This window comes from Musca autumnalis, unplaced genomic scaffold, assembly GCF_047663935.1.
Source record: "Musca autumnalis isolate F117 unplaced genomic scaffold, ASM4766393v1 scaffold_93, whole genome shotgun sequence".
Classification (NCBI taxonomy): Eukaryota; Metazoa; Arthropoda; class Insecta; order Diptera; family Muscidae; genus Musca; species Musca autumnalis.
The window spans coordinates 95,547-109,839 of NW_027412454.1; the positions used below are offsets into that span (position 1 = coordinate 95,547).

Sequence of the window (14,293 nt, forward strand, 5' to 3'; positions counted from 1 at the left end):
CGTGTTTAATTTTTTACAAAAGTTTTCGTAGAAATTTAATTTTTCTGAAGAATCTTTGAATATTTTTATAAAAGATATTTTACACATTTCTTGTATAGATATCAGGCCATATTTTAACGAAAATTTGGTGTAATTTCCTTTATCCGTTTAAAAGTTATAAGCGTTTAACTTCACAGATTGTAAAAATGTAATCACAAATTTGTAACTAAATTTGAAAAAATTATGAATTTTTTCAAAAATATTTTTCCAAATTCTGTTTGAGAATAAAGCCTGATATGTTTACTTTAGGATAAAATTAAAATATTAACAAATTTCACATTTTCACTGTGAAAAAAATTCAAAATCTTTATGTGGTCCAAGACGGCAGAAATCCTCTTGTTGGCATATTTTCAATGAAGAAAAGTTTTTCTTCAAAGAAATTTAAAAGCTCAAATCTAATTAAGTTTTATAAAAATTTCTTAAAAAACATTTCAGAATCTGTATATTTACACCAAATTATAACATTATTCATAAAAAGTAGTTATTTCTTTGGAAAAGTTAAAAAAATCTTCCCATTACCGTATACCACCTATGGACAAACATTCACTGTCAAAGGTAATATTTTTGAAAATTGAAATATTTTTGCTAAATTATATGAAAATCGCTCAAAAATTACTTTTTAATAAAATATGAGGGCATTTTCGTTAAAATTTAGTAAAAATTTCATCAATTTTTACAAAAAATATTCTCCAAAAATAATTCTTCCTTTGCTAGTACATATCAAGGAAAAAACCATATAGAATTACTGAAGTTTTTCGCACGTACTTTTTTCAAGATTTCGTTAAAAATTTGGATATTTTTTGCAAAAATGTATATAATAAAATAAATAAATCCCTTTTCTATGACAATTTTGTAAAAATAATACAAGATTTAAACAATTTTCTTAAAAGAAATTTTTTTTCTAAAATGCAGTATTACGCCTTTCAAATGGCCAAGAAATATTCGCCATCTCTATGTGATAAAATTTTTGATTAATATTTTCAAAAAAATTATAATTTTACAAAATTATCCTAAAATTTTACTAAATTAAAAAATATATATTGCTGAAAAGAAAAAAATTGCATATTTCATTCATCATTATCTGAAAAGAAAAATAAAACAAAACAGAGAGCATTTGCCGCCAAAAAATTTCAACCATATTGAGTGAGAAATAATGAGAGCATTATTGCAGAGAACATTTCGCGCCAAATTTAGTGAACATATGCCTTGTGGACATTAGTATACACACAAAAACAAGTTCAATAGAACAAATATTTGTTATGAAGAAAATAAGAAGAAGAAAAAACATTGTCTTTAAAGAAGAAATTAATATGGACGGACGGCGTCAAAAAGACCAATAGAAAAGAAAGAAGAAGAATAAATGTATACTTTAATAGGAAAATATTACTGACGCCATCAAAAATACACATAGAAAAGGAAGAAGAAGAAGAACACAAATGTGCATTTCAATGGGAAAATTTTACTGACGCCGTCAAAAATGACATATAGAAGGAAATTTCAATAAGTTTGTTCAAGAAGAAGAATAAAATGTCTTTTTAGGGAAAAATTATAACATAATTTTTGTTTTTTGTGTCAAGAAGAAGAACAAAATATTTAATTGAATAATTTTACTGACGCCGTCAAAAATTTCCTATAGAAGCAAATTTCAATACTTTTTTAAGAAGCAGAAATGTGTCTTTGAAAGGGAAAATTGTAATATTATATTTTTTTCAAGAAGAAGAATAAAATGTGTCTTCTAATGGGAAATTTTTACTGACGCCGTCAAATATGACTCATACAAGAAAATTTTAAAATATTCCTAAAATCAGCCTCAAAAATGAAATAAACACAAAGAAAAATATTTATTTATTTAAAATGTTAAAAATGATAAATAGTTTGATGAAAAAATAATCTCTTTTTTATAAATATTTTGTGGTCCTGAAAAGGACCGATTGTTTTGTTGTAAAAAATATGTTTTTAAAACGTCAAGAATTTAAGCACGTTCTCCACGGATACGTCTGGCCAATTGAATATCTTTAGGCATGATGGTGACACGCTTAGCATGGATGGCGCACAAGTTAGTATCTTCGAAAAGACCAACCAAGTATGCTTCACTGGCTTCTTGCAAGGCCATAACAGCAGAGCTCTGGAAACGCAAATCAGTTTTGAAATCTTGAGCAATTTCACGAACCAAACGTTGGAAGGGCAATTTGCGGATCAACAATTCAGTACTCTTCTGGTAACGACGGATTTCACGCAAGGCAACAGTACCAGGACGGAAACGATGAGGCTTCTTGACGCCGCCGGTGGCTGGGGCACTCTTACGAGCAGCTTTAGTGGCCAATTGCTTACGAGGAGCCTTTCCACCAGTTGATTTACGGGCAGTTTGCTTAGTACGAGCCATTTTTCACTTTAGTTTTTTCACTTCACTTAGGTATGCACACAAACACTGTTAACACTGTAATAACTGTGCCATCCATCCATATAGCGGTATTTATAGAAAATTTCGAAGAGGCGGCTATGATTAGGGGTGGGTAAACCAGTAAAGACAGCTGTGCGCGCCCAAAATGTGTACTAACACATACACAAATACATGTGTATTCCATTAAGACTCTTGGTTAGTCAAACAGGCCAATTTTTGTATAAATAGAAGCCGCCAGCCTTCGAAAAAACATTGAACGTGTAAACATCTAAGTGGAACAAAGTGAAGTGAAATAGAAAAGAAAAATAAAAGTTTAATTAATTAATTAAAAGAGATAAAATAAAAATTTTGTTTTCAAACTTTGCTGTGCCACTGGAAATTAAAGGTCCGCATTGACGCAGTAAATTTTGCTGTCGGCGGCTCTGGATACTGCCGTCGACATGAATACCGAAGAAGAAGAAGACCGAATGTCTGAGAACTCAGCAGACATTGCAGCAGAGGCTTATCAAAGTGTGGAAAAAAGCAACCCCACAAGTGATAGCAAATCGCAAGGCGACTGCTCTACAAAGCCAAAAAAAGAAAAACGCAGTAAGAGCAAGAGGAGGCATCATAGTGATGATGACTCAATTTATGATTATATGAAAATGGAAGCTACAATCTCAATGCTACAAAATACAATTAAAACCTTGGAGGAAACTAATCGTTCCTTAATGGATAAGCTAAATTCCGTAATGAAGTCACAAGAAGATACTGCCAAGCAGCTAACCGATACCGCAAGGCAGTTATCCGACTTCTACACCAAGGAAAACAGTTACAAAAGGGTAATTGCAAACCTGGAGGCACAATTGGCCGCCGACAAAAATAATTTATCAACGCCGTCAAACAATATGATGGCAAATTGGATGGGAACTTCTTGTACACCGCCAGTACAAAAGCCGGATACAAGCCAGAATCCGGAGCAGGCAGGCAAGAAGCCCATACTGCCTGGGAAGAAGAAGAATGTAACCAAGCCGAGTGTTACACCATCACCAACGGCGGCAAACATACTTCAAACACAACAAACAACATCTACCACAAGCATGCAGCAAGCTGAAAATGAAGCCGAAATGGATACCGGAGACTGGACTCAAGTCAGCCGCAAAAAACAAAACAAAAAGGCCACTACAGTAACAACACCAATACTGGAAAATGATAAAACCGTGGAAAACACAGGTAAGGCCAGCCCACCCACTATTAAATTGGATAGGACTAATATTAGTGTTAAAGATCTAACATTAAATCTGATAAAAGCCTTAAATCATAATGATTTTACAATAGATATACGTAAAAAAGACGTAACTGAATTAAAATTAAAAAAATATGACGATTTTAATACAGCGAAAGAATTTTTAGAGAATTCGCTTATACCGTACTTTACGTACACTCCGAAAAATCTAAAACCGAGAACACTAGTTCTCACAGGCATACATGAAAGTTGGTCTAGAGAAGACATAAAAGAGTTCATAGCCGAAAAATATCCAAACCTCGGAATTATTGACGTCATTAAATTAAGACGTAACCGATGGCTACTTCAATCTGCCAGTGCTTCAGACTTGTCTGTATTTAAAAACTTCCCAGAATTTCTGAATGCGAAGGTAACCATAAAAAAACATAAGAAAGGAGGGCTTATACAGTGTCGTAGATGTCAGCGGTTTGGACACATCTCTACGAACTGCAAAATGCCGTATAGATGTGTCAAATGCCCTGTAAGACACGAGCCAGGAGAATGTCCACTACCACCTAAAGACCTCAATACAGAAGAAAATATTTCTGTTGACTCTTCAACGGGGGTGGTTACGAAGACTATTGGTAAACCTGTTTACTGCGCCAATTGCAATGTAACAGGCCATGTAGCTAGTTTCAAGCAGTGCCCAATAAGGCTAAGGCTATTGCAAAAATTAAATGAAAACAAAACAATGAAAGGGAAAAAAGCACCTTCTTCTCAGCCTACCATTAATTCTGTAGTGACTCCCAGAGTCACAAAAAATTACTCATTTTCAAACATAACTAGTTTGGGTACAGGGAACCCACTTAAAACACCCCCTTCCAATAATAGCACAAATGATGACTTCCAAATCTTTGATGCAGACTGCAAAAGGCTCTTCGGTAAAGACTTATTTACCTGCCTAACTAAAATTGGTTCACACGTTGAAACATATAGGTCTCTTAAAACTGACGCTGAAAAAACAAGTGCACTTTTTCAGCTTTTTACCAGTCTTAAATTATAATGGATAACCTAAAGATAATATTCATTAATACAAATTCGATAGTATCAAGGCACAGAAGACACTATCTTAACTTATTTGTCAAAAAACATAACCCGGACATACTGTTATTGGCAGAACACGGGCTTTCTTCAAAACATAATCTTCAATTAGATTCATATAACGTTTTTAGGCAGGATAGACTTAATAGTCCTAAAGGCGGAACAGCCATCTGTATTAAAAACACTATTAAAAGTGAAAGACTAGCGATAAACTTCGTTGATATGGAGGGCATCGCAGTAAAAATTAGGAATCATAGGGGTGGGAACATCATTGTGATGGCCCTGTACCTAAGACCAAGTTCCACCTTAAACTCGGCTGATTTAAATAATATCAGCAATTTAATTGCTGCAAATGAAGCCATAATCGGGGCAGATTTAAATGCAAGGCATTCTGATTGGGGAGATAATAATATTAATTCCAAGGGCATTTCATTAAAACGGTGGCTAGATAATCAACCTTCCATTGCTATTAGGCCAACAAATGGACCTACACGCTGTACTCCCACGTCACAAAGTTTTATTGACATTTTTATGTCAACACCTGGCATGCGGAGCTTGGAAAGACCAAAAACCTTAGATTATGAGTCTGACCACAGGGCAATTTCAATGGAAGTCTCCACCGAATTAGAAAGGCAACAGCCTAAAAAAATGTTTGACTTCAAAAGTCTGCGAATAAACACCCTTAATAACACCTTAGCCGATGAGCTACAAAGGTATATCCTACCAATAAACAGAAATGTTGATATTTCTGAAATTGACAATGCCGTAAATGGAATGACAACTTCCATTAATGCGGCAATGAACTCTGCCATGAAAACCTTCGTGACAACAGGTCACACACAAGCAAAACTTCCCCCAGATATCTTGCATCTGATTGCTCAAAAAAAGACGGCTAGAAGAAGACTCCACAGAATCATTGACCCTCAAGAGGCAAATACTCTTAGGGCAATAATAAAAAATATGGATCTTCTAATCAAACAAAAAATATCACTTTTTGAAGAAAGTGACCTAATAAGGAAATTTGAAGCCATATCTCCCGGAAGTGATATGTTTCGTAAAATTAAGGGAATCAGTGGAAAATTAACACGAAGAAAAATTAGCCACCTTAATGACAGAGGTAACAGAGCAGTTACAGAAACTGAAAAAACAAACCTAATGGCAAACACATTTGCAAATAACCAACTCACTACGGCAAGAAGGATTGTCACTGATTATAGAGACACAGATGCGTATCTTGTTCATTTTGGCAGGGACTTCTTAGCCGATGGTAGGGCCATTACGCCGTCAACAAGGCTGCCTATACGACTTACAACGCCTAATGAAATAGGAGAAATTTTAAAGGCTATGAACAACAAAAAAACATCTGGTGATGATAAAATCCCAAATTTTATTCTACGAAAAACTGATCACAGAACTTGGCGATTTTTAGCAGTGATTTTTAATCACTGTCTTAACATAGGTTATTTTCCCCAAAAATGGAAAATAGCAAAGGTAATACCTATACTTAAGCCCGGAAAAGACCCTACTGACCCAAATGGTTATAGACCAATATCACTACTTTCCTGCATAGGAAAACTATTTGAAGTAGTAATACTAAATAGAATAAATGAACACATTGAGGATAATAATATTTTAATTAATAGTCAATTTGGGTTCAGGAAACAGCATTCAACAACGCATGCCTTATTAGCACTAAATAATATAATTGCTAATGGTTTTCACAATAGAAGTGCAACCATTGCAGTTGCATTAGATTTTCAAAAGGCTTTTGATACGGTACCCAGGGAAGGTATCATTAAAAAAATGGCAAATGATTATAGGTTCAGTCCCCTTTTAACAAAATTGGTCAATAATTATTTACAAAATAGGCAATTTTACGTCGAATTTGAAGAAACTAACTCGGACACAAAACAAGTGAATGCTGGTGTTCCCCAAGGGTCGGTGTTGGGGCCAGTATTATATAATATATATTTGGCTGATATACCACAACCTCCAGATGGTATTCAGCTCCTAATATACGCAGACGACATACTCGTCACTTCCACTCATGTAAATGCTAGAATAGCCAATGAAAGAATATGCCAATACCTTTCAATATTAAAAGGTTATTTTAACAGATGGCGTTTGATGTTAAACTTAGACAAATGCCAAACAATCATTTTCAAAGGGAAGGGTATAAACTTATATGGTAATGCCAAAAAATATATACCAAATGTCACAATTTGCGGCGACATAATTAGAAATACGCCAACACTTAAATACCTTGGGGTAATATTTGAAGAGGATATGAGCTTTATTAGACATGTGGATCACCTAATAAAAAAAGGCAGGGCTGCATATCACTCATACCAATGGGTACTTAGTAAGAAAAGGAAACTAGGTAAAAAAGTTAAGTTGATTTTGTACAAACAAATCATAAGACCTACAATGAGCTATGCGTTTCCAGTTTGGTCTCAAATATCATCACACCAAATGGAGCGCATTAGGATATTTGAAAGGAAAATACTGGCGCATTGCCTAGGGATTGGTAAGCGTATGACATCACAGGGTCACTATATAAGCCCCTCAATTAAAAAAATTTACAAGGAAAGTAAAATAGATAGATTCGACAATTTTGCAGTAAGAACTGCCATCAGTTGCCTTAACAGAATTAACTTCCATACTAATGACATAATTAAAAACTTAATCATACCTAATGACGAATTGAATAGAATAAGAGATGTAAACGGATTTATGCCGGCTATGAGTCTTTTGAATTTGAACAATAACGGAGAAATATTTGACTCCACAGGGAAATTAGTTTTGTATCATAGAAGATACAAAACATACAATTTTGAAAATCTAGTATACAGAACTGACCAATGACTGTGGTGATATAAAATGTATATATTGTAAATATTGTTGTATTAATTTAGTTAGTAGTTTATGTTAGTTGTAGTTTATTGTTTTATTAGTTTTAAGTAAAAGTATAACTTGTGTTTTTTATAAAATTTTCACAAGAATTGAATTAATAACTTTATATCATAAAACAAATAAAAGAAAGAATGGGCTGGCCTTACACGAAATTCAAAAATATATTCTAAAAGATGTAATTCTAGATAAGTGTTAAAACACGTTAGAAGTAAGCTATATAATTAATAGACTTATAATTCAAAATGTAAAATGAAATTTTGAAAATAAATGAAATGAAATGAAATTCGAAAAAACATTCGTTCTTGTGCTTTCGTGAAGTGTTAAGTGATTTTTAAAAAAGTGAAAAATGACTGGTCGTGGTAAAGGTGGCAAAGGCTTGGGAAAAGGTGGCGCTAAACGTCACCGTAAAGTGTTACGTGATAATATCCAAGGTATTACCAAGCCAGCTATTAGACGTTTGGCTCGCCGTGGTGGTGTAAAGCGTATCTCTGGCCTCATCTACGAAGAAACCCGTGGTGTTCTGAAGGTGTTTTTGGAAAACGTTATTCGTGACGCCGTTACATACACCGAACATGCTAAGCGTAAAACCGTCACTGCTATGGATGTCGTCTATGCTTTGAAGAGACAAGGTCGTACTTTGTACGGTTTCGGCGGTTAAATATTTTCTTGACGCTATTTGGAGAATTTTTCTTTTACAACAAAACAATCGGTCCTTTTCAGGACCACAAAAAATATTTAAAAAGAGATATTTTCTTGTTGAAAATTACAAAAACATAAAAAAATTAATAAAATATATCAAAAATAAAACTACTTACCTTAATATATGAAAAATAAAACTAACCATAAAATATTTTCTTTCATATTACTTTTTTCAGTGCATTTTATTTTTTCTTTCATTTTCCACATTTCATATTTTTTTTTTTCAAATAATATTCCCTTTTGTCTTCAAAAATAAATGCCTTCGGCAACTCTGCTCATTTAATTTTATTTTCATAAATTTGTTTCCATCGTCAAATAATTTTCCATTTTTTTCCTTCAAAAATGTTAGCCGTCGGCAACTCTGATCATTACCTTTTTTCTTAACATTTTTTCTTCTTCTTCTTCTTTTTTTTGCCTTCAAAAATGTTTACCGTCGGCAACTCTGATCATTCCTTTTTCGTAATACACAAAAATGTTCCTTTATTTCCACTAATACATGTTCTACCGGCAACTCTCGTTGTTAGGGTAGCTGCTTGCTTGCTTGATAATACGACGATGTGTGTATACGCTAGCGTCGGTCGGTGTGTGCGTGTGTTTGTTCATATAACTAACGCACATCAATGCTATGCCAAGCCAACAATATCTTTTTGACTGCGATGTTATGTACTTATTTTTTCCTTCAAGTAAAAATTTTTGTTATTTTGTGATGAAATTATTAAAAATTGTTATTAAATTTTTTAAATTAAAATGAAAATTACCTTTTTTAAAAAAATTTTCATTAAATTAGTTTGAATTTTGTTAATATTTACTGCGATTTTTCTTAAAATTATATTTAAAAAATTTTTATAGCATCTCTTTTTTCAAAAATTTGCTCATGAAAAAATTCTTCTTCTTATGTTTCATGATTTCATATAAAAATATTTTATCTTTTACTTAATCCTCCAAAAAATCACATAATTTTCTAAATTTCTCCCACTTTATGTTGAAATTATTGAAAAATTCTTCTTCTTCTTCTTACATTTCATGAACTCGCATAGAAAAATTTTATCTTTTACTTATTTATTCAAAAATCACATAATCCTCCAAAAAATCACATAATTTTCTAAATTTCTCTCACTTTATGTTGAAATTATTGAGAATTTTCTTCTTCTTCTCCTTATGTTTCCCTAAAAAAATATTTTTTTCTTAAATGTCCAAAAAATCACATAATTTTCTAAATTTCTCTCACTTAATGTTGAAATTATTGAAAATTTTCTTCTTCTTCTTGTTTCACTAAATCACATTTCCTTAAATTACCAAAAAAAATCACATAATTTTCTAAATTTCTTTTACTTTATGTTGAAATTATTAAAAAAGTTCTTCTTCTTCTTCCTATGTTTCACTAAAAATATTTTATTTTTTCTCTCAAACGTCCCAAAAATCACATAAATTCTTTTACTTTATGTTGAAATCATTGAAAATTTTCTTCTTCTTCTTCTTCTTCTTCTTCTTCTTATTTTTCACTAAAAATAATTTATTTCTTTCTTAAATGTCCACAAAAATCACATATTTTTCTTCTATTTTATGTATTTTGGTTATTTTCTAACAATGATCCTCAATTTATTTCCACAACTCTACTTTTTTCCCTTTGAAAATAAAAATTTTTCCGTGCGCACTTCATGTTGTCATCACTCTATTACTAACTCTATGCTCTGACAACATCACCAAAATCGCACATTTCTGCATTTTTTCCTTTCCAAATACAGTTACTTTTTTCTCCTCAAAATTCGCGGCGGCAGAAGTCTTTTTCCCAATAATTTACTACTCTAACAACCACAACAACAACATTAACAACGGCCATCATCATCGTCAACGTAAGTAAAGGCATTTGGTTATTCTAACTAACAAACACACAACACCACACACACACATTCATAACAGACATCGTCAACTTACGATGAACGAACATTGGCGGGAACATCGATTAAGGAATATTGGCGCGAACATCATCGATGAGACGAATGATCTCTTTTTCGCTCTCTCTCTTTCTCTGTCTCTCTATCTGTCTCGCTATTTCTGTGAAAAACTAAAGCGACATAAAACAAACACAATTCTGCTGAGGGGGGTAGAAATGAAAAACAGTTACAACAAACGAACATATTTTCTAAGGAAATATGAAAGAAAAAATGTCATTTGCAAAATAATCAAGGGTTGTCGCCGATTAAGAAAAATATCATTTTTTGGGAATTTTTATTTTTTCCCTATAAAATGTAAATATTAAAATTTTGGTCATTTTTATTCTTTTCCTATAAAATGTAAATAATGAAAATTAATAGTTTGAATAGATTTTTTCTCTTTTTAAATATATTTTGTCGTCCTGAAAAGGACGGATTGGTTGAATTTTGTATGGATTTTTCTTCTTCTTATACGATGGTCTGTATTTTTTCCATAATACCTTTCGAGATAATTTAGGCTTTCTTTTCGGTCTTCTTGGGCAAGAGAACAGCTTGGATGTTTGGCAATACACCACCTTGAGCAATAGTGACGCCGGACAGCAATTTGTTCAATTCTTCGTCGTTGCGGATGGCCAATTGCAAGTGACGGGGAATGATACGAGTCTTCTTGTTGTCACGGGCAGCATTACCAGCCAATTCCAAAACTTCAGCAGCCAAATATTCCATGACGGCGGCTAAATATACTGGAGCACCGGCACCAACACGTTCAGCATAGTTGCCTTTGCGCAACAAACGATGAATACGACCGACGGGGAATTGAAGACCAGCACGATTTGAACGGGACTTTGCCTTTCCCTTAACTTTGCCACCTTTACCACGACCAGACATTTTCACTTAATATTTTTTTGAACACTTCACTTAGCACTGAAAAAACACAGAATGATGCCGTTACTCACTTGAACCCCTAGTATTTATACTTTTCTCTCGCTCATTTAATACACACACATCGAAAACTGGGGTTGTTTGGCCACTATTCCACACAGCAACTGCGACTACCTGAAACATTTGAGCACATAATGCTTGAAATATTCTGTTTGGGTACTGGGTTTTTATCATTTGTGAACAGTGTTAAAAGTGTTTGTGTGATTAAAAAAATTAAAAGTGAAAAATGCCTCCAAAAACCAGTGGTAAAGCAGCAAAGAAGGCCGGCAAAGCCCAAAAGAACATCACCAAGGGCGATAAATCGAAGAGACGTACCAAGCGTAAGGAGAGTTACGCTATCTACATTTACAAAGTGTTGAAGCAAGTCCATCCTGATACTGGTATTTCGTCAAAGGCCATGAGCATCATGAACAGTTTCGTGAATGACATCTTCGAACGTATTGCCGCCGAAGCCTCTCGTTTGGCCCACTACAACAAGCGCTCTACCATCACCAGTCGGGAAATCCAAACTGCTGTCCGTCTATTGTTGCCCGGTGAATTGGCTAAGCACGCTGTCTCTGAAGGTACCAAGGCTGTTACTAAATACACCAGCTCCAAGTAAATGCCTTGATTTTTCATCAATTCGTCGAAATTCTACCATAAAAGGCCCTTTTCAGGGCCACAAAAAACATTTTAAAAGAGATCAAATTTTTGTCGAAACACTTATTTTCCATTATTTACATTTTTTAATAAAGAAACTTACCAAAATAATTTTAAAATTCCTCAAATTCTAGCAAAAATAATATTTTCCCATGTATTTACTAAATGACGCCGTCAATTCTTGTTTTGCCGTGGTTCATATTGCTTTTTTGCTTGCTTGGCTACTCTATGTGTGTACAACAACACGCCATCCACTGTATGGGTATGTGTGTGTGTGCTTGTGCGATGTTACTTTGTATTGCCGTCGGCAGTCACCACCAATATCGAAAATGTATAAACGAACAACAAGCATGTATAAGCATTTTGCCTGTAACACTTCACTACGCCAATGCCAAATATGAAGCGCGAACATTTTTAAGGGGAAATTTTTGGTGGTGGCGCAAAAATTAACGGGACTTCTTTCAATGGAAAAAATAGAATTAGGGGAAAATAGAAAGAGAAATAAAATAGAGTTGCAACATAACTTCATTAGAATAGAAAAACATTCCTGATTAAAATAATCTCCTTTTACCCAGCAAACAATTTTTGCAAAGAGAAAAAATTATCATTTTTGAATATTAAATGGAAAATTCCTAAAATATGAAATTAGATGAAAATGACCATAATTAGACAAACAAAAATTAGTCACATTTATTTTATGACCCGGACTAAAATTTTAATCCGTTTGTGGTGTTATTTTGTGGAATGCCCATAATAAAACAGGCTCAATGTTAATTACCTAATAGGAAAAGTAATTAGTGAGGGTAATATTTTTCCTAAAATCAGACACGTGTGTATTTTTCTTATTTATTTAGGTAATAAAACAATAAATAGTAGTAATAATAAATAGTTTGAAGTAAAGATTTTCTCTTTTTGAATTTAATTTGTAGCCCTGAAAAGGGCTGTTAGATATTATGCTTTCGAATATCGAAAAATGTTGTCAACAAGTAATCTTTCTGGGAAAAATTACTTCTTGGCGGCGGCTTTCTTGGCAGCTGGCTTCTTTGGTGCGGCGGCTTTTTTGGGTTTAGCAGCTGCTGTTTTTGCCTTGGGTGCCTTTGGTTTGGTGGCAGATGCTTTAGCGGCGGTTTTTGCTGGTTTAGCCTTAACTGTACCGGTTTTCTTGGCAGCCTTAGCCTTTGTTTTGTCAGCCTTCTTCTTCTCAGCGGTCTTTTTGGCGGCAGATGGCTTCTTGGCAGCGGTTTTCTTTTCACCGGCGGCCTTTTTAGGGGCAGCCTTCTTCTTCTTCTCAGCAGCTGGGGCCTTCTTCTTCTTTTCAGCAGTCTTTGCTTTGGGTTCCTTGGAAGCCGAGGCGGACAATTTGAATGAACCAGAAGCACCCTTACCTTTAGTTTGGATCAATTTTCCACTGGCAACAGCGCTCTTCAAATATTTCTTGATGAAAGGAGCCAATTTTTGGGCATCAACCTTGTAGGTGCTGGCCAAATATTTCTTGATGGCGGGCAATGATGAACCACCACGTTCCTTCAATGTTTTGATGGCGGCGTCAACCATTTGTTGGGTTGGTGGATGAGTAGGGGCAGCTGATGGTTTCTTTGCTTTGGCTGCGGCCTTCTTTGGTGCCTTTTTCTCAACAGCGGCAACTGGGGAGGCGGTGGCTTCAACAACGGCGGCGTCAGACATGATTATTCACTTTTATGTTTATATTTCACTGTAACACAAATACACTCACAAATTTATGTGTACTATTAAATTGTTATTGGCAATTTTTAAAAATGGTAGGTACATTGAAAAGATGAGAAGTGCATAGTAGTCAATAGCTATATTTTTCGAAATATTGTGTGGAAGCGTGTTTAATTTTTTACAAAAGTTTTCGTAGAAATTTAATTTTTCTGAAGAATCTTTGAATATTTTTATAAAAGATATTTTACACATTTCTTGTATAGATATCAGGCCATATTTTAACGAAAATTTGGTGTAATTTCCTTTATCCGTTTAAAAGTTATAAGCGTTTAACTTCACAGATTGTAAAAATGTAATCACAAATTTGTAACTAAATTTGAAAAAATTATGAATTTTTTCAAAAATATTTTTCCAAATTCTGTTTGAGAATAAAGCCTGATATGTTTACTTTAGGATAAAATTAAAATATTAACAAATTTCACATTTTCACTGTGAAAAAAATTCAAAATCTTTATGTGGTCCAAGACGGCAGAAATCCTCTTGTTGGCATATTTTCAATGAAGAAAAGTTTTTCTTCAAAGAAATTTAAAAGCTCAAATCTAATTAAGTTTTATAAAAATTTCTTAAAAAACATTTCAGAATCTGTATATTTACACCAAATTATAACATTATTCATAAAAAGTAGTTATTTCTTTGGAAAAGTTAAAAAAATCTTCCCATTACCGTATACCACCTATG

General features: G+C 33.6%; 5 protein-coding genes across 5 annotated transcripts; 2 read left to right on the top strand and 3 right to left on the bottom strand.

The window, feature by feature from the left end:
* Positions 1-2,011: 2,011 nt before the first annotated feature.
* Positions 2,012-2,422, bottom strand: LOC141388450 (histone H3). Its single transcript, XM_073958363.1, has one exon. The coding sequence runs from the start codon at positions 2,420-2,422 to the stop codon at positions 2,012-2,014; it is 411 nt and encodes a 136-aa protein (XP_073814464.1).
* A 5,582-nt stretch (positions 2,423-8,004) lies between these two features.
* Positions 8,005-8,316, top strand: LOC141388455 (histone H4). Its single transcript, XM_073958369.1, has one exon. The coding sequence runs from the start codon at positions 8,005-8,007 to the stop codon at positions 8,314-8,316; it is 312 nt and encodes a 103-aa protein (XP_073814470.1).
* A 2,488-nt stretch (positions 8,317-10,804) lies between these two features.
* LOC141388453 (histone H2A) lies at positions 10,805-11,179 on the bottom strand. The gene has a single exon (XM_073958367.1). It carries the CDS (start codon positions 11,177-11,179, stop codon positions 10,805-10,807), a length of 375 nt encoding a protein of 124 aa, XP_073814468.1.
* LOC141388456 (histone H2B) lies at positions 10,965-11,834 on the top strand. The gene is made up of 2 exons (XM_073958370.1): positions 10,965-11,000; positions 11,454-11,834. The coding sequence occupies exon 2, from the start codon at positions 11,460-11,462 to the stop codon at positions 11,832-11,834; it is 375 nt and encodes a 124-aa protein (XP_073814471.1). The 5' UTR covers positions 10,965-11,000; positions 11,454-11,459.
* Positions 11,835-12,877: 1,043 nt separating this feature from the next.
* LOC141388451 (histone H1-like) lies at positions 12,878-13,555 on the bottom strand. Its single transcript, XM_073958365.1, has one exon. The coding sequence runs from the start codon at positions 13,553-13,555 to the stop codon at positions 12,878-12,880; it is 678 nt and encodes a 225-aa protein (XP_073814466.1).
* Positions 13,556-14,293: the final 738 nt, after the last annotated feature.